The 25,526-nt window shown below is 25.5% G+C and overlaps 1 protein-coding gene across 2 annotated transcripts in view; it reads left to right on the top strand.

Moving 5' to 3' along the window:
- Positions 1-25,526, top strand: part of LOC100202642 (protein NEDD1) — a 56,653-nt gene that overhangs the window by 12,819 nt on the left and 18,308 nt on the right. Inside the window, exons 4-9 of one of the 2 annotated variants that reach the window (XM_065800943.1) lie at positions 857-997; positions 9,493-9,719; positions 11,592-11,680; positions 16,712-16,821; positions 23,078-23,305; positions 23,336-23,477. In XM_065800943.1, coding sequence (XP_065657015.1) covers positions 857-997; positions 9,493-9,719; positions 11,592-11,680; positions 16,712-16,821; positions 23,078-23,305; positions 23,336-23,477 — 937 coding nt within the window. Of the gene's footprint in view, positions 1-856; positions 998-9,492; positions 9,720-11,591; positions 11,681-16,711; positions 16,822-23,077; positions 23,478-25,526 lie in introns of both variants that reach the window. The other variant, XM_065800942.1, reaches the window with a different exon arrangement.

Genomic DNA, 25,526 nt, shown 5'->3' with positions numbered 1-25,526 from the left:
AATTACACCAGCACAATGTGAGGAAAACCATGGAGTATGAGATTTCATGGAGAAGGGTGACGCATGACTTGAAATCGTTGAGAGGGAATAAAAGATTCTATGCCAGCCTGAATCCAAGAAGTGTCAGAAAAGTCAGAAGCTTATTTGTCAGCAGGAAGATAAAAAAATATATATTTAAATTAAAAAGTTTTAACATTTGATATTTACAGCTAATTCTAAAAACTGTAGACTAAAAAGCTTTAAAAAAAATTATCAAATTATTTATTAAGTCTTGTTTTTTACAAATATTGAAAAAGCAGCTTTAACCTAATTCTGTTAGACAGGATTGTCCTAATGTTCTAAAACTTTAAATATTGACATTTTGCGCCATATGACAGAGATTTTTATTTTTTCAACATATTTTAATATACTAACATATATTATATACAACTATTAATTTCATACATTAATGTACTATTTTTAACTGTTTTAGTAGAATTGTTTAAGTGAATGTTTAAATTTTTAGAAAAAGATGGTAAAGAATAAAAATAATATAATAAAGTTATGTAAAAAACAATTATGATAAAAAAACCTTTTGTTGTTGTTGTTGTGTTGCTGTTAGAAGTCTTTTCATATGTTTTGCCTAGAGAATTGAAGTCTCAAAAAGGACTATACGTCCAATAATTAATCTCTTTTTTTAAAAGTATTTATAGATATTCATTTTTTTGTGTGTTTATTTTTGTCATCTTATTTTTGTATCTATTATTTTGTAACCTTATTTTTTTAATAGTCTCATTTATTATATAAGACAAAAGTTGTTAGCATTTGTATTTCTGAACATTCGGATCTGTGAGTTTTAACTCATTTTATTTTATAGGATCATACACATCCTGTTACTTGCAGCATTTTTAACTACAATGATAATACAATAGCTTCTTCTTCTAATCATGGTAACATTTTGCTTACTAATGTGCAATCGGGAATTTCATCTGAACCACTTTCAACAGGTGAAAACCAGGTTTGTTAATAATATATACATATATAAAAAATTGCTAGTTTTTTTTTGGTTTAATTCTGCGTACCTTCAAAGTTTGGCAAAAACACTATATTTTGCATAATGGTGCTATGAAAACATTTTTAAAAGATTTTTTGCATTAATGTTTATTGAACTAAGTGTTTATCAATAAAAAAAATTTTGTTAATATGGAATTATTTGATATTATATTAGTATATGCAGTTATAGTATTTATGGACTTATGATTATTTAATTTGAATTGCTTGATATTAATGGGCTTATTTATGATTATTCAATTGGAATTGCTCAATAGCAATGAACTTATTTATGATTATTTAATTAGAATTTGTCAATATTAATGGACTTATTTATGATTGTTTATTGGAATTGCTTAATATTAATGGACTTATTCATGATTATTTAGTTTGAATTGATCAATATTAATGGATTTATTTATTATTATTTAATTTGAATTGATCAATATTAATGGATTTGTTTATAAGCATCACATATTTTGTGATGTATATAAAGTTTCTTGATTGAATAAAGATTTCAAAAAAATTAATGAATGGACTGGTCATGTGCTATTTTTTATCTCTAACATTTCCCTGATATTTTTTTTATAGTTTTAGGCTTTTATTAGAATTTATTATTCTTAAAGGTTATTTTCTTAAATAGTTTTCAAAAAATCTTAAATAGCTCACATGACCAGGTTTAGAAATTAAAAATATATTTGGGTGAAATTAAAAAACAAAAAAAGTAAAGAATGTATTGATTCTTCCCCTCTTTGCAATTGAAATTATGTTATTTAATACAATCCTATATGTGTTTTAATGTGTTTTAATGTGTTCTAATATGTGTTTTAATGTAATATGTGTTTTGTACTTTTTTTGTTTGTTAAAGGGATACAAATTTGTGACACATTTGAAAAATTTAATTTATATATTCATTTATACATATTTATATATCGTTATTTATGTATAACTTGCAGAAAGCAACCCGTAATACGGGTTATGGTTGGTCTGTTATGTAATTAATTTATAGTGGCGGTTTTCCACAATTCAAAGTTGCAAAACATTAACTAATACCCTTTTAGAAAAACGCCTTCAAATTGAAAAAATTAAACCATCTGTCAAATTAACATAAAAAGTATGAGGAGGTAAAATAATTTACCAATTATTTAACATTATTTGAGTAATTTACAATTGACATAGGTCATATCAGTGTGTAAGGCAGAGCCATTTTCCTCGACATTACTAAGTTCAACACAATACGTTTTTAGTTACTGACACAAAATAATAACACTTCATATTGCTTTAAATTGACAAAAAACTAAAGCTTAATTCTTGTTATAACATGAACTTTAATTAATTAATAAGATTAAATAATAATTAAATAATAATAAGTGAATGTAAATTATACAGGAGTTATTAATTTTTTGGTACCCCTGTGATACATTTTTCATTAAAAAAGAAAATTGCTTTTAAAATGTTAAATGCACACAACTAAATAAATTTGTTAAAAATAACTAAGCAATTGAGTACAAATACGTTCAAAACAAAAAAAAATTTAATTTACAATCAAACATGTGTATAACAAATTGAAAAAAATATGTAAACTTTGATCTTTTATATTGCATTAATGTGTCATATGACAAACCTAAAATAAAAATTGTAACAGATAAGTAGACATAAAAGAAAAAAAAAACTGAAAAACAATTTACCTGCTTTTCAGAAGCCTGTTGTCATACTTAAGTTGCTGTCATGATGCAGCTTGTCGGTTTTGTTTTATGACGTTATTTCATTTTGGCTTTTAGTAAACTTTAGTTTAATTTAAAAGACATCATAATAGATTTAAAATATTTTAATTAAAAAGCAAAATAACAAATGCTTCAAGGAGCCAAACTATAAACATTAAAGATAAAAAATCAAATTGAGATATAAATAAATTGCATTTATATAGCTAAATATATTGTTTTGGCTTATAGTAAATTTTAAAAGCAGTGTTTTCAATAAATTAAATTACCAATTAATTATTTTTAACAAAAAAAATTTTTTAACTGAAAAAGACCAAAACAAATATACAACATAATATATAATTAAAAAAAATTACAAATTAAAAATAATAAAAATAAGTCACCAAAAAAAGAGCAGCAACAAAATAGTTATAAATATCTTCACTGATAGAAGACATTTACAACCTTTTGGTTGCTGTTTTTTCTTCGGTGTCTCCCAACACCCCGGTATGGAGCCCTCCATTTGAAGGAGGGCTCATCCATACCGCCAATACTACACCACTTTTTGAAGAACCTCTCCGCAATAGGCCCTGGATGTTGGGAGCGATAATTTCTGTACTGTTCAAATGTTAACGAATCTAAAATCACAAAAGCTCTCAAATTTTAACAACTCTAAAATTACAAGTAGAAGAATATAATAAAATTTTTAAATATTTGCAATTTTATTCAATCAAAATATAAAGCATAACCTCACCATTTTCACAGGATAAAGAGGATGCTAAAAATAAAAAAAAAGAGCGTAAATTAAAAAGGGTTAAACGTGTGAAAAATTTTATTTTAATAAAAATATGAGTAAAATGTGAACTGCTTAAAAGTATCATATTTATATTAAATAATTCTTTCACATATTGCACATATCTCTCCATACAAAATATATAAAATTAAAAACACAGCCCTACCAGTTATGCTTCTACCAGACACTAAAGACAAAAATATACCTCAGAATAATCGATAAATAATATGTACATATAAATAAATATATAATCATAATTTTTTTACCTATTCCCCTCATTTCCTCCATAAAGTTGTCTAAAGTGAGAAAAAAGATAACTGAAGCTAAAACTAACTAAAAGTAAACTAAAAATAACTATAAACTAAATCAAAACTATAAACTAAAATAAACTTTAAATCTTAATATCTGTACCTCAGAAGACAAAGGTGGGTTGTCCAGTTTTTTGTGAAAATGAGTTATGTATGAGACCTTTTTAGTTTTTTCAGTATCTACAGAGGTATAAAGACTGTTGTCCTATGACAATGTAAAACAAAGTTAGGTCAATATAAAAGGTCTGGTGTCCCCACAATGTTCAAAGGAAAAACGTCTGTTATCCAGAAATAACTTTTCGCTTTTTATTTATTTTTTGTCCAAATTATATTTCATGTGCCTGAAGACAAATTAAATAAAACACGTAATAAAAAATAACATAAATTTAACCATCAAGAATAAGCCAAATAAGACTAATTATTTTACTATTCCCTCTCTCCTGGGCAATTTCTAAAATGTGACAACCGACTTTTGACTTCTGAAGCACAGATATAAATGCTTCATTTATTTAACTATACTAATCATATAATTTATACTTAGTTTTTTCCAACTCTCCTAGAAAAAAATAAAAAATAAAGCTAAAGTACTTGAAGTTTTAAAATTCCAGTTACAGTACAAATAAACAAATTTCTATTAACAAATACTTACAGCAAAAGCACTGACTTATTTCACCCTTCAATTCTGTGTCTAAACAATAAAAGCACTTAAATGTATAGATGTTAAAATACCTACTTAATTTTTTTTAAATAAATTCACTTAACTAATGTAACTAATACCTCTATTAGCTCTCTCTTGATTAACTAAAGAAAATAAATCTTAATTAAACTTACTTGATATAAAATGATAAAAATCTCTCTTACTAAGGATTTTAAATTTTTTCTCTTTATTATTGACAATATAATTTTAAGTAGGAGCTTGTTTACCTTTAATATTGATAACCGAACCGTTATCACGACGTCTATAGCGTGGATAACCATTATGAACTGCTAATGTGTTTGCATTAAATTCTTTAGGATAGTTTTTGCTGCACACCCCATCTTTCATGAATGGGAGAATTTGGATTCAGTATGCCACATGGACCGTGAATCATGCAAGTTTTAACAACGTCATAAAGATCACGATTAACAATTGGATCTGGAATTTCTGCAGATATTAAATTATTAATATCATGTGCTGTTTCAAGCTTATCATCATTTGCAAAGTGAAGTAAAATATGAACATGTGGCAAACCACGCTTTTGAAATTTAATAACCTGAACATGTGTTACAACTTTCCCTAATACACCATGCTTAAAAATGTCATTGAGAAAGTTATTTAATTTGAGTTTAAATACTTGAGCAACCAAGTCAGGTCTATCATTTGCTGTCTGACCTGGATATAAATTTTCACTTATCTCGCGCCATTTTGGGTTGCAAGTGAAAGTAATAAAAAGACCTGGTTTACCATACTTTTTAATTATAGCCATAGCATCTTCAAAGTTTTCTTTTAAAGCTCTAGGACTTCCTACATAAGTTGATGGCAAAATTACAACACGGCCTGGTCTAACATTATGATCATTTCCAAGGTTGTTTACATGTTCGTGTATGGCATCATACTGCTCGCTTCTCAGTTTGTTTTGGTTATTTCTGATGAAAGCAAGGCGCTGGCCTTCAATTTTAACATACGCATCAACAGCATATTGCTGAAACAGTTTTTTGCCATAAAAGAGTGAAGAAAAAAATTGTCAAACTGAAAGTTTATAATTGTAATACTGAGATAATGTAACATGATTTCTAACCAATGTAGCTCGTTCAGGGTTGTGAACTGATTATGCCAACCAGCATCACCCCTTGGAAAAAATAAAGTATAAATAGTAGGATCTAAGTTGGCAGACATACTTGATATAGTTTTAAGAGGATGACCTCTTGGGTAAATAACAACTTCCCTGGACGCAGGTAGTGCACCATCTTCACTAACAAATACAACTGCAACTTCATTATGTGAAGGGAGATTACAGCGACATCTATCTTGCCCTTCAAGTAAAGACATTTTTCAACTGACACTGAGCGACCTTCTATAGCTGGTCGACAAATTTCTTCATCTTCCACTTCCGCCATGTTTTTAAATGCAAGAGCAAATAAGTTCTCTTCACTAATAACAGTTTGCAATCGAAACATTAAATCATTTAAACAAAGATCATTACCACGTTGTTGTATTCTAAAATTTACTGCTGCAAGTGGATCATAGATGTATAGTTGACAATATGTCAGCGGAACATCTTGATATGGCCTTAGATTACCTATACGATGAAAAACTTGACCACATATTCTAAAATATGGCGGCCCATGATTCATGGGTTGAACTACATTAGCTTTAAATGAAGCAAAAGAAAGTCAGGCATTATAATTTCTAATATATTTAAAAAAATTCAGATTGGCATTTTTGCATTCAGATTGGCATATTTGCATAGTTTCCTTTAAATAAATCTTCTAAATCTTGTGGAAATGATGAAATCTTGTGGAACTGTGACAAAACTACCTTTTCATTATGGCAACATAAAAAATGTGTTTCATCAGGAAATTTTTTAGCACAACAAAGCTGACAAATATAATTCATTTCTCCTAAATAATTATTATCTGGAATAGTATTACTTCTTGCTATACAATTCATTCTTTCGTATCTAGCAGCAATTCTAGCATTTTGTCGATTATTAATTTCATCTCGCCTAAGCCTATCTCTTTCATTTCTGCGACGATTATTTTCAACTCGCTTAACCAAGCTCTCCTTGTTTAGGTTCAAATTATTTGCTGCTTGCCGAGCAGCATTTCTAGCATTTCGTCGATTAATAATTTCATAAAAATTCATAGTTCATAAAATTCACAAAACTATACAATATTTTGTTCTTCTATACCACATAAATACATCATCTGATAAATCTAAAATAAAAAATGTAACGAATAAGTAAATAAATAAAAAAAACATTACATATAAAAAATGAAAAAAAAGCTGTTGTAATTTACCAGAGTAGTAGTTAAAATATTATTATTTCATGTTAGCTTTTACAAAATAATTTATTCTGGAACATCATGATTCCAAAATATTTATAGCAAAATCATGTAGTAAACAGCGCTAAAGACAAAAAATCAAATTGTGATAAAACAAATTGTATATATGGCAAAATAATTTCTCTTGGCTTTTAGTGAATGATTAAAAGCAGTGATTTTTAATAATAAAAATACCTATTTATCATTTTTAACAATAGAAACCAAAATGAAGGTAAGCCAAACGTCTATCAACTCAAAAGATAACAAAAAAACAATATCACAGCAACAACACACAACAATAGCACATACCATAAGTTAATATAATATGCATATAACATAACTTAAGTAACCTAACATTCATATATAACAGAACATAAGTAACAACATTACGCAAAATCTTATTAAGATAAATAATTATGTATTTTTAGAATAATTAATCATAAAGGCTTGAAAACACCTAGACCTAAAGCAGTAACAGTTTGACACTAAACACTGTCGTGTAACCCTCTGTTATAAGTACATCACTTGGCTGGCAAGGTTGATAAATCTTGCTCTACACGTTTACCAAGTCATAGCACTTTGAAAACATGGAAACAACATAATATAAACATATGTACCAACTACAAACACAATAAATGTGTTTAAATAAGTATATAAGGTTAAATATATACCTTATATACATGTTTAAACACATTTATAAAACAATTATATAACACATATTAACACATACACAAACAATAAATAAATACTTTACATTATTATAAAAAAACATTGATAAAACAACTATAAAGCACATATTACCACATATACATACTTATCAAAAAAGCATATATGCAAACAATGAACATGTGTAAACAAAAATTTTAAAAATGATGCGAGAAAATTTAAAAAGGTTCAAAATAAACAAAATAAATATATACAAACAATACTCTTTACCTTCATTTTTTTTTCATAAGAACTGTAATCCTCATAACAAAATTTAACCTTTACATATAATAACATGTGACATGCCATGTCAGTGTTGGCACAAAATTTCAATTTATTTTCTAAATTTTCTAAAAAAGAACAAAAATAGTTAATAGCATCACAGAAATTCCAAAGTAGTAATAACTAATTTTATGGAAATAGCATTAGTATAACTTTTTTGTTGCATAAAAAATAATTAGGCCTCATCTATACCCCTATTTTCCTTCTAAAAAATAAAATAATAAAAACTGCTAAAAAAAAATAAAGCTAAGAGAAAAACTAAAACTAACAAAATGTAAACGATTTAAAAAAATTAATAGGATGATCCTTTCTACTTTATATCTAATAAAAATGTTATATATAACTATTTTCTATACTTACTTCAATTATAATATGATCTTGACGATGATTATTTATCTTAATATGATTCTTTATGTAATATTTCTAAACTAATAAATAATAATTAAATTCCGAAAGGAAAAAGTTTTAACTCGCTTAAGAGATCTTTCTCCAATGACTGCGTGCATTTTGAGAACGCGCTCTTTCAAAGTCTAGTAACTAATGAAACGACATTAAACAGTAAGCGTTAAATGTTTTCTGTAGCAATTATATTAAGATTAATAAACAAATAGTTTTTTCTTGTAGAATTACCAGCTAGGCTTAATCCAAAAATTCTTTTGATTTCTTTTAAGACTGATTTTTATGTCAAATTTTGAGTAAAAATTGTATATTTTATTTAGTTAACGGTGTTTACTGACTGTAAAATTTTTGTAATTTTTGAGCAGATTTAAATATTTTTGTTTAATAGATTTTTTATGATAAGGATATTTTACAAAATATAGTTAACATTTGCACTCAAAAATATACTTAACATTTGCACTCAAAAATGTACTTGACTTAACATTTGCACTCAAAAATATACTTGACTTAACATTTTCACTCAATATTTTTTTAATCCTTAAAAAAGCCTTGAGCACAGGTAGACATGAAATTTAGTATAATGATCCTTGATGATCATCATAATACTTCATGCTACTATGAATACTACTACTACTACTAAATACTATAGCTCTATATAACATCCAAGAATGTTATTGCTATTTTTGTTTTTTCAACAAAAATCTCAAAACAGCTAAAGTGGTGGTTTTTTGCTTTATTTTAACAAAAAGTTTGAAAGATTTGAAAGAAAATAAAAAGAAAGAAAAAAAAACTTTATTTAGTTTAATGTTAAAAAAAGTTTTTAACATTAAACTAAATCAAACTAGGTTGAATATTTGATAAATACGTTAAAATAGTACATTATTACTTTTTTAATACTGTTTACCTTTTTTTATATTATTATTTATATTTACATATATTTACTGATTACACAGAATAGCTTCTACTTTTTTTAATGAAGTTACATATAAGAACTTGACTCACATTTAACTTTTAATGATGTCTTGAGTAATACAATTTTTCAGTTTATTTTAGTATAACAGGTCTATTATACGGTTCTTCATTTTTTTTTATAACAGTTCTCAGAATGATCTAACTTTGTCTGCATGTTGTTCATAATCTGATAAAATCAGCATAAACTGATTCTGATGCTTGCTTACTCTAAACCCAAAACCTATTGAAAGTTTAAGGAACTTCATATAAAGCGGAGCGATTATATAATTTTTTTTTTTAGGCAATCAGAAGTTTAAATTATTCACACTTTGTAAGATCATTGTTGGCATCCATTAATGACAGTGGTGCCGTATCGTTATGGGATACAAAAGAAAAAAAATTAACCAAAACATTTACAGACCATAAAGGGCCTGGTACAAAAGTATCATTTTCACCACTAAATGATATGCTGCTTTGTTCTTCTGGGTTAGATAAACGAATTATTTTTTATGATGTTACTGGAAAAAAGTAAGTATATTTATAATTATTTGAAAATGTTAATATTTATTATTTATATTTACATACTATAAACATGAATTTTAGTATAAACGTTTTACAATTATTGTGATTTTTTAAATATTTATTTTTTGACGAAAGAAAACACTAAAAAACTTCTTATACTAAAAACTATTATAGATTTTGAGACACTGTTTTTTTATTAATTACAATTTATTAAGCCATTAAAATTATCAAATTAAAATGTTCCTTAATGCACTTTGTTCCTTAATGCATCTTTAACCCACTTTATTTATTTAATTAACTCACACCACTATGTCAATAACATGTCAATAACAAGTTCACTATATGTTACTTTTATTGTTAAATTAAAATTAGTAAATGAGCACAAAAAACATACCAAAAAATATTGTAAATAAAAAGCTTGCGACCAAACTTTTAAATTGATTTTCATTCTACTTTCTGCTCAACCCAACTTCTGCTCAAACATTGTTTATAATGACCAAGATGACATTTAATGTCATATTAAATATTTTGTTATGATCTAAAAGTTAAGGTACACAGAAATGGGTCAAAAAACAGTATACAAAAAAAAAAAAAAAAAAAAAAAAGTAAAAAAAACAGTAGGCAAAACAAAAAAATGGTAAAGAATAAGAATGAAGGATGAAAAGGTAAATAATAAGAATGAAGGATGGCTCCTTGATCAGTAACAGAGAAGTAGCAAAATGGTTTAAAATTTCAGAGAATCTCTAGAAGCATTAAAATAACAAATGGCTTCCAAGGTTATGCCGGAAAAGATGATTAAAAAAACTACAGCGCATGTATTTATGCAGCTGTTAGAAAACTCATGCTGACAGCCAGCGGTTGGTTCACTAGATTACGGTTATGAAAGGAGAGTATTGGGTGGTCTTTAAAAAAATGGTAGTAATTTTCAGTGATGTAACTTTGAGGTAATAAAAAATTTAAATCTGATTGTTTTGTTGCACCAAGATTTCAAGGTGGCAGTAGGAGTGTTGGTATTTGGGGTTGCATCAATTTTAACGGAGTAGGTGTATAACATTTATCCAGCCTAAAACAACTAACAAATCTATATAGCTGCACAGTTCCATATTGATTAGCTATAAAAGCAAAATGGCTCCCTTAGTAGACATACTTGTTAATCAAAATAAATGGTTGTAGTTTCATCAAGATATGGCGCCTGCCCATACAGCTTTTACAGTCAAAATGTGGATGAATGAAAAAAAAATAATAGATTTTTTGACCTGGCCAAATCTATTTGGACTTGGTTGAACAAAGAATTAGATAAGTTTTAAATAAGATCTATGAATACCCTCAAGCAAGAACTAGACATTATTTTGCAAACTGTTGCAACTAAAATTAGCTACAACCATGTTACATTGATGCAAAATCTTAGTTCAGTGTTTAATTTTGTTCTGTCAATTTCAATATAGCAGTTTTATTTATTTTATTTTTATTTTCAGTAGTTTTTGTTATTATGTTTGATAACATTTTAATATACAATTTTATATTTTAGTATGTCATATAAGATGCAATAAAAAAATTGTCCAATATTGTTTTTAGTTTCTATTTTATAATACTTTCAATAAGTTTTAAGTAACAAAATCTCTATAAAATTTAATTTAAAAGTTTAACATATAAAAAAAAACTGAGTATATAATGTAGAAAAATATAGATAAATAAATATATAAAATATAGATATATAGAATGTATGGTGAAACAAATATATTGAATCTTTTTACTTAATTTGCTTTACTTAAATTGTGTTAAGTTTCAATTTTTCAATTTAAGTTGAATCTTGACATAAAGCCTATATTCTATGCGTTGTTTTGTTTTGTAAATTTTCTAGCCATATATGATTCTTAGAATGGTTAAAACTATTAATACGGAAGGACCTGTTACCTGTTGTGAATTTATGCATGATGGGTGTACTGTTGCAGCTGGCACAGTTTCAGGTTAAATTTTTAATGTTATTGTTTTATACATGTTTGTGCAGGGGAGGATCTGTAGGGAGGGATTATATATACATATATATATAAAAGGCCGCTGCAATGAGAAACAAGTTGAGTGACGTACTACCATGCACATGGTGGAGATTGAACTCGGAACTTCTTGCGTATGAGGCAAGTACTCTACCACTACACTACTACCGCATTATATATCAGGCCTTGTGGTGAATAAAAATTGCTTAACTTTTGATGGACCAAAATTTTGTTTTGGTATCAGTTTTGGCCAAAATTTAAATTTTAACTGATACTGAAGTATTACTTTCGGTACTTTTATATTAGAAGCAAAATTTTGGTTAAAAAACATACCAAAAACTGAAAATTTTTTATGATTTTACAGGCTATGTTTTAATGGATTAAGCTGCCGGTAATTTACCTACGTCTAGAGCAATTTCCATTAAGCGACTTTTTACTATTTTTAACTTTTAAATTATTCTATAATTATTCTATAAGCAGTAAGATAAAAGAAGTAATTAACTTTATAAAAAATCACATTACCTTTTGAATGACGATTATGTAAAAATATTTGTTACAAAAGTTTGAATGACGATTATGTAATATAGAAGCACTATTTACTAATGAAAAAACTCAAAATAAAAAACTATAAAAACTTAATCTCTATTAAGCTAATTATTTTATCGAAATATTTCGTAACAGAAAATAAAATAGTTGATGACAATTTTTTTTTGTATACGAAATGATTAAACGAAATATTAAAAAAAATACCATGAAAGAAATTTGTATAATAAAAACTTTAACTTATCATTTTGCGAGTACAAAAATATTTACACAACTTTTGATTACAATAAAAAAAATTTACTTTAATTTTTATTTAATAATAAAAAATAAATTAATAATAATAAAAAAAGTTAATTTTTATTTTATCTTTATTTTATATTATGATATTTATTTTTTAAATTTTTTATCATAATGATTAGAGATGTCACAAATTTTCTGCGATTTAATAAAAAAGGCAGCTGTTTAATTGTCTTTAAACCATGCTTTAAGTTCAGGTTGTCATGAAAATATCATTTTTAATAAGTTTTTTATGCTAAATCAATCTATAGCATTTTCCAAAATTACCGAAGTGCAAGAATGCATGCAAGAATGTGACACAACCTATGCATATACTCTGTGGGGATATATGAATAGGTTGCATGCTGTGACACAACCTATTCATATATGCCCACAGAGTAGTTGACTTATGCACTACAACGATGCAGGTCAGAACCCTCAATATAATTAAGTGTTGCCAAATATTCGGCCGACAATTCATGGCATCTCTAGTAATTATTGATTTTTTCGCTTGAAAAACGCCAATACTTTAAGTATGAAACAAAGATCATAATTATGTAATTAAATTCTGATAAAAAATACGATTTAATTTAATAAAAGTATATAATTTTATTCTGATAAAAAAAAATACATATATAATTTAACTTTGCTTTAAAAAATATATAATATAGTTCTGATTAAAAATATATATTTAAGTTTATTAAAATTAAAGTTAATACTTGCGTTTAAACTTAACTATCAAATTTATTTAAAGATACTAAACATTGTTCAATATTTTCAATTTTATTTATTCTTAAAAAAAATTAGCTCATTTTTGTTGCAGTTGTTTTTTTGGTTTTCCTTCCTAAACATTTTTTTTTTTTTTTTACTCAAAATTAAATTTTAAATAAACGTGTTTTGTGCTGCATTAAAAATTTGTGCAAAACGTAAGTTAAACTTTTTTTTATAATGCAAGTTAAATTGCAACGATTATTTTTTAACAAATGATATATACAGTGATATAATTTTAATAAATAGTGTTTGGAAAAATTATCTTTGCTTTCACAACAAAATCACTAATAAAGTAATACTTTTAGCAAATAAAGTAAATAAATTAACAAAATTTTTTATTTGTTTCTCGCTAATAATTTTTAGTAGTAAAGCCGCAATCAGAAATCTAAGAAATAATCATTTAGTATATTTTAATTCATTTATACAAATGTCAAGAAAAAAAATAAATTTGTTTATATCAAACATTTAAAGAAATGTAATATTAAATTTTATTATTTAATATAAAAAAATATGAAAGAAAATAAACATTCCCTAATAGTAATAGTAAAAAAGTTAAATAATATATAACTCGTTTTGCGTTAATTATTATTAATGCAGTAATTTAAAGTTAATTTTTTAAAGTAAATGCGTTTAAAAAATTAAAAAATAAAGAGAAATTTATGATGTCGAATTCACATTAGGCTAATGCGTTAAGTATTTTTGTTTAAAACAAGGCCTGATTTTAAATTATTTTTTAATTTAGAAAAATAGTTATTTTTGAAAATTTCCCAAAATATTTTACCATTTCTTAATGAAATTTTAAGCTCATCGTTCACAAATTACTTAACTTTAGTTTTTTAATAACGTGTATCAAAATTAACAAATGACTTAACTTTAGCTAGTTAATAGCGCGTATCCATCTGCTTCTTTAAAATATCAAAACCACAAAAAATCAAGCCGTTGCAGTGCGCATAGTATTTTGAATCTTGCACTGTTAATTTTTTTTTTTTTTAAAGAAAACAAATTTGGCTTAAATAGTTTAAATAGAAAGTGAACAAAACTAATATTTGGTGGATTAAGTTTTTAGATATTTTTAAAGAATTTTCTGTGAGTATTTTTTCTTTATTTATGACTATTACTATTTTATTATTATATAAGATGAAATAAAAAAATATATTATATAAGATGTCAAAAAAATAAACAGCTTATCTAAAAACAACAACAAATCTAAATAAACAACAAATATAAAATTGCATTTTTAGATAACATTTTCTAATGAAATTAATTTTGTTTAGCCAAAATTTCTGTTTTAGTTTCAGTAAAATTTTTGTTAAGTGTTGGTTTCGGTATTGAACTAGTATATCGGAAATTTTGGGTTATTTTGGCTTTGGTGTATTTTCTGTTTTGGTTAATCACTGGTTGCAATCGTTTGGAAGTTTTATTATTTTAGGCATTATTTAGTTTCAAAAACAAACATAAAAAAACTAACAAAATAGGAAATTTAAATGAATTTAAATAGTAACAAAAAAAAAATTAATAATTTAAATAAATTGTGTACTGTTTTTATTTTTGTTTTTTTAATGTAGTTGTTATTTTCAGCAACAACTTTTAAATACTGCATGTCATATATTTGCTTTGTAACCATTTATCTTTTCTTTTTTGTATATAAAAAATCTTTCTGTTCTGTTTTTTTTTTTTTAATGATACACATCTCTTCACATTCAGGTTTCTTATACCATTGAAGCCTCTCAGTGTATTTTCTAAGTAAGGCGCACATAAATACATAGTTTTTCTAAGTAAGGCATACATAAATACATAATTTTTAAGCTTCAATTAGGTTATGTTGTCTACACATTTTTCACATAGCCTTAATTGTTTCATATTACCTTTTTATTCCTTTACATTTTTTATCCCCAATCTTTTAATGCTTTTTAATTTTAAATATTTGTTGCTTTTTAACATTTGGCTCTGTGCAATTAGTTCTACCCGCCCTCATCCTTTTGGTCTACTATGTTATTGATAAAATAATTTTTGAAATAATATTGGCGAAATTGTTTACATATATTTCACCAATAACTAATAATTATTAATAATTGTTTACATATATTTCACCAATAACATAGTAGACCAAAAGGGAGAGGTTGGAAAACAAAAAAAAACTTAGGAAGTGGTACCATTCCATGTATGAAGTAAACACTTTATCCAAATAAACTAAATGTACACTAAATGTAAACTAAATAAACTAAATGTACTAAAGAACAAATAAATATAATTACATAATAAAAAAAGTTATACATAAAAATATAAAATATTGTCCCTATATATAATATATAGGGACAACATACTTGTTACATTGAAATTATACAAATATATTTTCAAAACAGATAGCAATTTGTATTTTTGCTTTCCTTGTTTAAAAAAACAAACAAATAAAATATAGGAAAATCAGTCTTTTTAATGTTGACTTAAAACTGTTTTTTTGTTTTTTTTGCTTTTCCTCATCCAATTTCTTTGCTAAAAATATATATATTTTTTTCCATTTAAATTTATTTTAATTTCCTACTTTGTTAGTTTTGCTTTCTTTATTTTTAAAGCTTAGTTTTTTCTGCAACACGCAATATAATAAAACTTGCAATCAACCAAGAACCAAATTGTCTAAAATAAAATACTTATGCATGGACATACAAGATGAAATACCGCACACGTCTCCTGGGAAGGCTTGAGTTGTTGAGTTTTTCTTCTTTTGTATTGAATATTTTGATTATTTTCAATATCTCAATAAAAAGTTAGTTTTATAAAAAGTCAAAATTTTTTTATTATATTTGTAAATGAGCATATTTTATGTAATCGTAATTTAAACTTTTGTTACAACAGTGTGCGTTTTCAAAATTCTTCATTAAAATAGCATTGAAATAAATGTTAATTACTTCAGTAAAATACTGCCAAAAATATCTATAGGGTATTTTAAGTATTATCAAAGAAAACACAGTGTATTATTTGCTGAAAACCATCCCGTCACTTTATGTATATGTACATATATATATATATATATATATATATATATATATATATATGTATATATTTACGTAAATATATGTATATATATATATATATATATATTTATATATATATATAGTCACTTTATGTATATGTACATACATACATATATATATATATATATATATATATATATATATATATATATATATAAATATATATATATATATATATATATATATATATATATATATATATATATATATATATATATATATATATATATATATATATATATATAGATATATATATATATATATATATATATATATATATATATATATATATATATATATATATATATATACATACATATATATGCATAAAAATATATATATGTATACATATAATTACATACTTAAAAAATTTTATTTTTAGGTAAATTATATTTATTTGACCTACGGCAAGGATCAACACCAGTTAAAGTTGTTACAGCACATAAAACATCTGTACGATCTGTTTCATTTCAAATGATACCTAAGGAGAAGGTAATTTTAATAAAGTTGTAAATAATACTAAAAAATTACAATAAAATATTTGATGCTTATTTAACTTAATTTCCAAATAAGGGATAATTGACATTTTTAAATCTTACAAATCGTCAATATTCTAGTTTCCAGGAGTTTATTCAATAAAGTTATATCATTTAAAAATAAATTTGTTAATAGTAAGTTTGCAAGGCTGAGTGTTGCAAGCAGGCAAACAAGGCGAGTGTTGCAAGCGAAACATAATAATATTTAATGAGTTATAATAATGTTTATTGTTAAAATACAGTTTGTACAGTCTCCTCATTCTTCTGCAATAGCAGCAGCACTTTTAGTTTCTGAAAAATAATAAATGTTGCAATATATTTAATATAATAAAATAAACACATGTGTAAAATTTATATTTATATATATATATATATATATATATATATATATATATAATATTATATAGCATGTGTAAAATTTATATATATATATGTGTGTGTATATATATACATATACATATGTATGTGTATATATATATGTATGTATATATATATGTATATATGTATATATATATATATATATGTGTATATATATATATATATATATATATATATATATATATATATATATATATATATATATATATATATATATATATATCAGAGGTGTACACTTGTGGTTGCCCAATGATACCAGGCCACTGAGTTTTGTGATGTGAGACTAAAAATAATCCTTTGGTGCAATAAAGTTGCCCGGAAAACTTTAGGTTTAATTTGCAGTTCTTTATTTTGAATTCTATGGAAGAAAAGTAAGTAAAATAGTCATAAAACTACAATTTGAAAGTTGCGAAAGTTTTCCACATTTTCTATTATTAATTAGAACATAAGTTTAACATAAATTACATAATAAATGTACAAGCCTTTAAACGTATTTAAAAAATTACTTCCAAAATAAAAACTAAAAAAGTTTTAATGTTTAAACAAAAGTACTATTTTTTTTTTTAATTTTTTACAAATTTTATTCAAATTTATCCCTAAGTGCCAAGACAAGTTGTGTTCATATCATAAAAAATCCTTAAAAAATAAGTTTCATGTTAATTAAACTTTCCAGAACAAATTATTTATCGAGATATAAGCATAAAAATTAATAATTTTTAATGCTTTTATTTTTTCTCAAAGGTAAGTTAAGTAAAAAAAATCAAACAACGCTTTTTGATTTATTTTTTTTAAATTCTGATTAATGCACTTTCGTAATTAATAAATGATGTCAATACAGAAAATTTCTTTCAAATAACTTAATATCAAGTTATAAATGTTATGTTTGTATTTTTTTGTTTTTGCAATTAACTTTTATGTAGAATGCCTTTATATACAACCTTTTATTAAATGAACCAAATTTTTTCAACCGAATAAAAATAACACGGTCAATAAGTAAATGTTTCAAAATTCTGACTTATATTTATTTTAAAACAAAAATAATAATGTTATAAATATAAGATATGTAAGTTAAAAAATTATACTGATATTTTTGTTGAAAACAAGTTCTGCTAATAAGATCTTAAAACTGAAAAAATATATATTTTTTTGGATTTAGTAAGAAATAGTAGAAATACATTTGATTTCATGGTAGATAAACACAAAATATTTAAATAAATAAAAGTAAAACAAATTAGAAAAGTGGTAATCTTCGTTTAATTACAATTTTAAAATTATACAAATGTATTTTACAAACATATAGCAATTTATATTTTCGCTTTCCTCTTTAAAAAATAAACAAATAAGAAAAAGGAAAATCATTCTTTATAATGTCGGCTTAAAACTGTTTATTTTTTGCTTTGCCATATCCAATTTTGTAGCTGAAAATAACAACCACCCTAAAGAAACAAAAATAAAAACAGTACACAAATTGTTTGAATTATTAATTTTTTTTGTTTCTATTTAAAGTTATTTAAATTTACTATTTTGTTAGTTTTGCTTTCTTTGTTTTCAAAGCTTAATAATGCCCAATATAATAAAACTTGTAAACTGCCATGACCAAGTTGTCTAAAATAAAATACTCATGTGTGGACATACAAGATGAAAAATCGAATGTGTGTCCTGGGAAGACTTGCAACTAATGTTTAACTAAAATAGAAATACACCAAAACCAAAATAAACTGAAAAATTTACCGGTACTTAAATCAAAATTTTGGCTAAACAAAATTCATTTCATTAGAAAATTTTATCTAAAAATGCAGTTTTAGATTTGTTGTTTATTTAGATTTGTTTATTTAAATTATTATTGTTAAAGGCTGTCGTAGATTTAAAATGGCATTAAACCTCATCAGCAATATATATATATATATATATATATATATATATATATATATATATATATATATATATATATATATATTTACATCAACTTGTTTCTCAGCGCAGCGGCCTTTGTCGTCAAGGTTCGTGTTTCGGAGTTAAAGAGTTGAGAGAGGGTGATAACCACAAGTAGCCTCCTAATCTGTAGTGGCCTTCTTGGCTTTGGGGAGGTGAATTATTAAATAAATATATATATATATATATATATATATATATACATATATATACATATATATACATATATACATATATATATATATATATATATATATATATATATATATATATATATTATATATATATATATATATATATATATATATATATATATATATACATATATTTTACGACAACCAATACCAATAGCAATATATATATATATATATATATATATATATATATATATATATATATATATATATATATATATATATATATATACATATGTATATATATATATATGTATATTTATATATATATATATTTAAATATATATATATACATATATTTAACGACAACCAATAGCAATATATATATATATATATATATATATATATATATATATATATATATATATATGTATATATATATATATATGTATATGTATATATATTTATATGTAATAATAACAATAAGTATTGCTGATGAGGTTTAATGCCATTTTAAATCTACAACAGCCTTAAATAATAATTTAACAACTACTAATTTAGATAATAAATAGATAATATTTATATAATGTTTACCAAAGTTTAGTCAAAGTTTAGACAACTTAGAAAAAGTTTTATGACTTTTTAACTTTGTTATTGAAATTATTCACTGTTGATGCTCTGATGGATTCTGGAAAGGCTATTTCATGCTTTTATTATTTGATTTGTGAAGAAATATTCACAAATCAAATATTCACAATCCTTTTTGTATTTGAGGCTGGTCCAGGGAACAATAATGATGCCTAAAACTTAAATGGATTGTACCTTGAAATATCTTCAATTAAATCACCAGGTTTTCTTTTTTCGATCAATGTTGTTAGATTCAGTTTGATTAACCTTTTTTCATATGATAGGTGACTAATTTCTGGTATCAACTTAGTTACACATTTCTGCACATTTTCAAGTAAAACTTTGGCAAAAATATCTGATTTACTATTTGCTCTTGAAGCTACTGCTCTGATCTGCTTTGTCCCTTTTAAATTGTCTAATATAAAAACTCATAAATCTCTTTCAATGTTATAATTGTTAATAACTGTTATGTCATGTAATAATGAAAGTTTTGGTTGTGTTTACATTTTTTTTACATTTATAAATATTGAAATCCATGTTCCATTTATATATTTTTCTACTAAATTATCAATATCGTTTTGCATAACATCACGATCTAATAAAAAGTAACTCGGTACATTAAGCTAGTTATCATCTACATACAATTTTAGGATAAATAGTTAATATAAATCAAAAACAATAATGGACCTAATATAAATGATCCTTGGACTACTGCTCAATGCATGGATTTTGCTTATGTCTCTGTTTTTATGAATAGGCAACTCATTCTATTATCTTCTAATGAGCGTACAGTTTCAAAACTCAATTTTATGGTTCTGAGGCTGGCTGGTAGTCAGGTTTCCCGAACTCTGTGTTAGCTCTCAGAGAGGCTGATCCCATCAACAGCTGTAAAATATCTAACTAACAGTGCCATGTGGCACATATATGGTTCCCTGTTTGTTGATAGTGTTCCATGTGGTTCATGGGTGGTGTCCCTGTACTTTTGATGTGCATTGTCGAGGCCTTTAGTTACTGCGTAAGGTTTATTAATAGTAATGAGGTAATTGCTTGGACAATTAGATAGTGTACTAAGTAGTATATATACTTTGAGGAAAGTTCCTTGAACAATTTAAAAAATGACTAAATTATCAAAAACGACAAAACACAAAAAACCATCGTCACGAACAAGTTCTCAAAATCTATCATTCACTAATATTTTTGGTCTTTGAAGTAACTTTTCTTCTGCTTTTATATGCTTTCCTTTAGTACCCCTTTACTCTATCACCTTTCTCTTTGTTCTATATCACTCTCCTTCATATGCACTCTTTTCAAGGTTATTTCTGATTATATATATATATATATATATATATATATATATATATATATATATATATATATATATCTTTGTTGTTGGTGACTTCAATGCTCATCGCACTGAATGGCTTGGTTCTTGTGTCAGTGACTCTGCAGGCGTTTAGGTCCACAACTTTTGCCTTTCTCATTCTCTAAAACAAATAGTCAATTTTCCAACTCACTTTCCAGACAATTCTAATCATTTACCTTGTATCAAGACTTGTGTCTTGTTTCTGATCCTAGTCAGTGCTCAATTTCTCTACATTCTCTCTTAGGTGAATATGGAGAAACTGAAATTCACCTACATTCACTCTTAGGTGCTTTTAGTTTTAGAGAGATCATTGTTTGATCTCTCTAAAACTATTATCTCATTCTTTTTCATCATCAGAATCCCCCTATCATTGTTGTACCTTATACAACTACCTTAAAGCTGACTGGAACTCTTTGCATGATTTTTTTTTCTTTGCATGATGGCCTTTTGTTAGAAATCTTTCATCTTCCTGCTGACATATGTACTTTTTATGTAACTTCTTAGATTCAGACTGGCATGGGACCTTTATTCCCTTTCAATGATTCCAAGTCAAGTCTCACTCTTCTCCATGGTTTTCCTCTCATTGTGCTGCTGCAATTTCCAATCGTAGCCATTACTTCCATATCTATCGCCAAAACAATTCTTTAGAAAACAAACGTCTGTTTACTATTGGTAGAAACCATTGTAAAAAAGTTTTGTCTAATGCAAAAGCCTTATTCTTAGGTCACAAAATCTTTTCTGATTTTTGACTTTTCAGACTTCTGGAGAATTTAACAGTGTCTATTTTTAACAGTGTAAGGGATAATCTGTTATTTCACCTTTTTTGCATGGTTCAGATTTTGTTACCTCACCTAAAGGCAAAGCTGAGTTGTTTGCTAAGAACTTTTTATCAATCTCATCTCTTGATTCCACTAATCACATCCTACCTGATGTAGTAGACTATCAGATGGATCCATTGCTTGGCATTCAAATCACTCCAGCTTCTGTATCTAAAATGATTTCCTGCTTAGACTCTTCTACAACTTGTGATCCAGACAACATACCTGTTATAGTCTTGCAATAGTATTCTCCAGAGTTTTTGTCTATACTTTCAAAACTATTTATCAAGTGCTTATCAGAGTTTTTTTTTCCAGTCTGCTAGAAAGCGGCATCTGTTATCCCTATTTTCAAAAATTCTGGAGAGCGATCTGAGTTGCCTAACCCATTAGTCTTCTTCCTATCATAAACAAGGTTTTTGAGACTTTAATAAACAAACACCTTATCTCTTATCTTGAATCTAATAACCTACTTTCTGATCATCAGTATAGATTTGGATCTTCTTGTTCTACTGATTTGTTAACCTAACTGTTGGGTAAACAAATTTAAATTTATAATAGTTAATGAGGGTTAGTTAGAAAACATTCATATGCTTAAAATTAAAAAAATCCTAGAGTCCCAACAATTTTTATGACAGGCGGGACTCCTGACTCCAGACTCCGACTTTGTTCCCTTTTCCGATTTTCCTGCACAAAAGTAAAAACAAAGCTTATATGTATTTTTTTTTTAAGTAACACAAAAGTCAAGTCAGATATATTAGTGTGATATATTTAAAAATGTGAATGAATGGTTATAAATAGTAATTATTAATTAATAGTATTAAGTGCAAAAATAAAAATATTTATTAAGTTATTAAATATTTAATAAATAATTGAGTTATTTAATATTTAAGTTGTTAAATAAAAGTATTAATTATTTTTTATTATATTTTCTGCTTTTATAAATTATTAGTTTTTTTTTAGTCTCCAAATCGAATACCCGCTGATAACAATTCTTTAGGAAGAGCTGAAAGTATGAGTCAAAAAGAAAATTCCTTGGAAGTTACAAATAATATTCAACAGCCTTCAGAAGGATCAGCTTCTCAAATTAATAATACGCCTACTTACACCACTATGAATAATATTCAAAATAACGCAAGCTCATTGAATCAGAGAGAAAACACATCAAGTTCAATGGTTCAGAGAGAAAATGCATCAAGTTCGATGGTTCAGAGAGAAAATAGCACAGTGAATTTAAATAATATGTTAAACTTAAATAAAGTAGCTAACCTGAAAGTATCCCAGGGCAACACTGCAACACCTAAGAAAGCAGCAAAACTAGTGATGCAAAACAGTGATGACATTTTCTCACCTATTCCTATTGGTAAGATTATAAAAAAAATGTTAATTGCTGGTCAAGTTGATTTACCAATGAATGATTTTTAACATAATCAATTCTTGTTAAAGTTGAATTTTATATATACTATGACAAATTTAAGTAACACAATAGTCAAGACAGATTTAAAAAGTCAATATTAGTGAAATTTTTTTTCAAAATCAATATAAAAAATTAAGTTGATTTTTACATAACAAGTATTTTACATAACAAGTAGTTTTATTTTAGTAGTTTTTTTAAGTTTTTTTTGTTGTTGTTGTTTTTTCAATACTATACTCCTTTTTTTTTATAATTAACTTTATATATATATTTTAGTACATATATAAGTAATTGAAAATAATTAAAAAAAAAAAAATTAGTTACAATTTTTTACAAGTTAGATATTTATTAATCTACATTTACTTCATTTATGAATCAGAAACTATAAATTTTTATGTTTAAAATAAAATGGTTTTTCATTATAATTCTATTTAACTACTAGCGTTTATTTATGTTTCAAAAGGCTTGCATAAGATTCTAAATATTCTTTAATTTTCTAAAACATGGTAGGTCATAAATCAGTTTAAAAAATTCTTTGAAATTTGCAGAAATACTGAAAGCTTGCAGAAACAGTAAAAGTGGAAGAAACTGCCTTTTCCATTATGTCAATTTAAAAAAAGTGTTATATGCAAAAGTTTGTTAGCACCACAATGCTGATAAATTTGATTCATTTTTCAGAAATAATTGTTATTTAGAATCAATCAATCATATATTTCTGATTAAGGTCTAACAATCAAGGATATTTACAAGCGGTTTGAAACTAATTTAAAGTAGAAACCTGGTAAATAACCTGAATAGTGTCACTTCTTGCTAATAAAAACATCTCCTTTGTCTAGCACTATTTTGTACATTTTCTAGATTATTAATTTCATCTTTTATTTTAATAAAAAAAGAATCCAAAAGTTCAAATACAATTTCTTAAATTAATCTAATAATATGACCTTTATGAACAATGGTATCTTCAAGTTTATATATATATAACCTAACTATGTATAATATAAATAATATTATGCATAGTTAGGTTGGCATTGGCGAATGTCAACATAAAGTTATTTGAGGTTGGCAATTTTTTTGCTGATCTCGTTTCTATGTTTTATGGTAACCTCTTCGTGTCAAATTTTTGTAAAGTAAAAGTTATTAAATTTTGACGACCTGATGCCGATCTCTAACAGTTAAAGGTCAGCAATTTATTGCCAACCTCATTTTTCTTTATTCCGAAGGCTTTATATATATAAATGTTGTTGAAAGTTTGGAATCACCTTTAAAATTTATTAATATTTTACTCAACACCAAACCTTAGGTAAATAATTAAAAAAAAAACCTGTAGTTTCTTAGGGTGTTTAGTTTTACCATTCTAATTGGTTAGCATTATAGTATTGTTCGCATTTACATTTTATGGGAAAAACTAAATAATTATCTAAATAATATAGAGAATAGTATATAGAAAATAACTAAATGAATAGAGTTGGAGTGTTAAAATATAGTATTAGAACATTAAAATAAATCATGTAGAGAACTTTCAAAGTAAGAGTGTAGATGTGTGTAGTTTAGACACTTAATAGATATAAAGATTTCGGGAGTTGAAGAGACCTTTTGCAGGAGATGTAGGGAACCTTTTTTCCTCGCAGAGACGAAGCTGTAGATTAAAGAAAACAACTGACAAATGGGTGAGATATGTGAATTATGTTTTTGAGAAAAATCCCAAACTTTCACCATTTAGAATCAAGGAAGAATATAATATGAAAATGCTCTTTACGTAAGTGCAAGATTAATGCGTGTTTTGCAAGTTAGAAGTGCCCAGCTCAACATCCACCAAAAAAAACCTGTTTTGAATGAAAAGTAACGCAAGGAAAGATTAGAGCTTTGAAAAAATGTAAACATCAGACAATGGGATTAAATAATGTTTTCAGATGAAATTACATTCCAAAAATTTGGCACATCATGCAACTATATGAGAATACAAGAAGGGCTAAGGTATGTCCAAAAGTACACTGTTTC

This window comes from Hydra vulgaris, chromosome 07, assembly GCF_038396675.1.
Source record: "Hydra vulgaris chromosome 07, alternate assembly HydraT2T_AEP".
Lineage (NCBI taxonomy): Eukaryota > Metazoa > Cnidaria > Hydrozoa > Anthoathecata > Hydridae > Hydra > Hydra vulgaris.
Note: the sequence above shows the minus strand (reverse complement) of the source record. Positions and strands in the feature narration are given on the sequence as shown.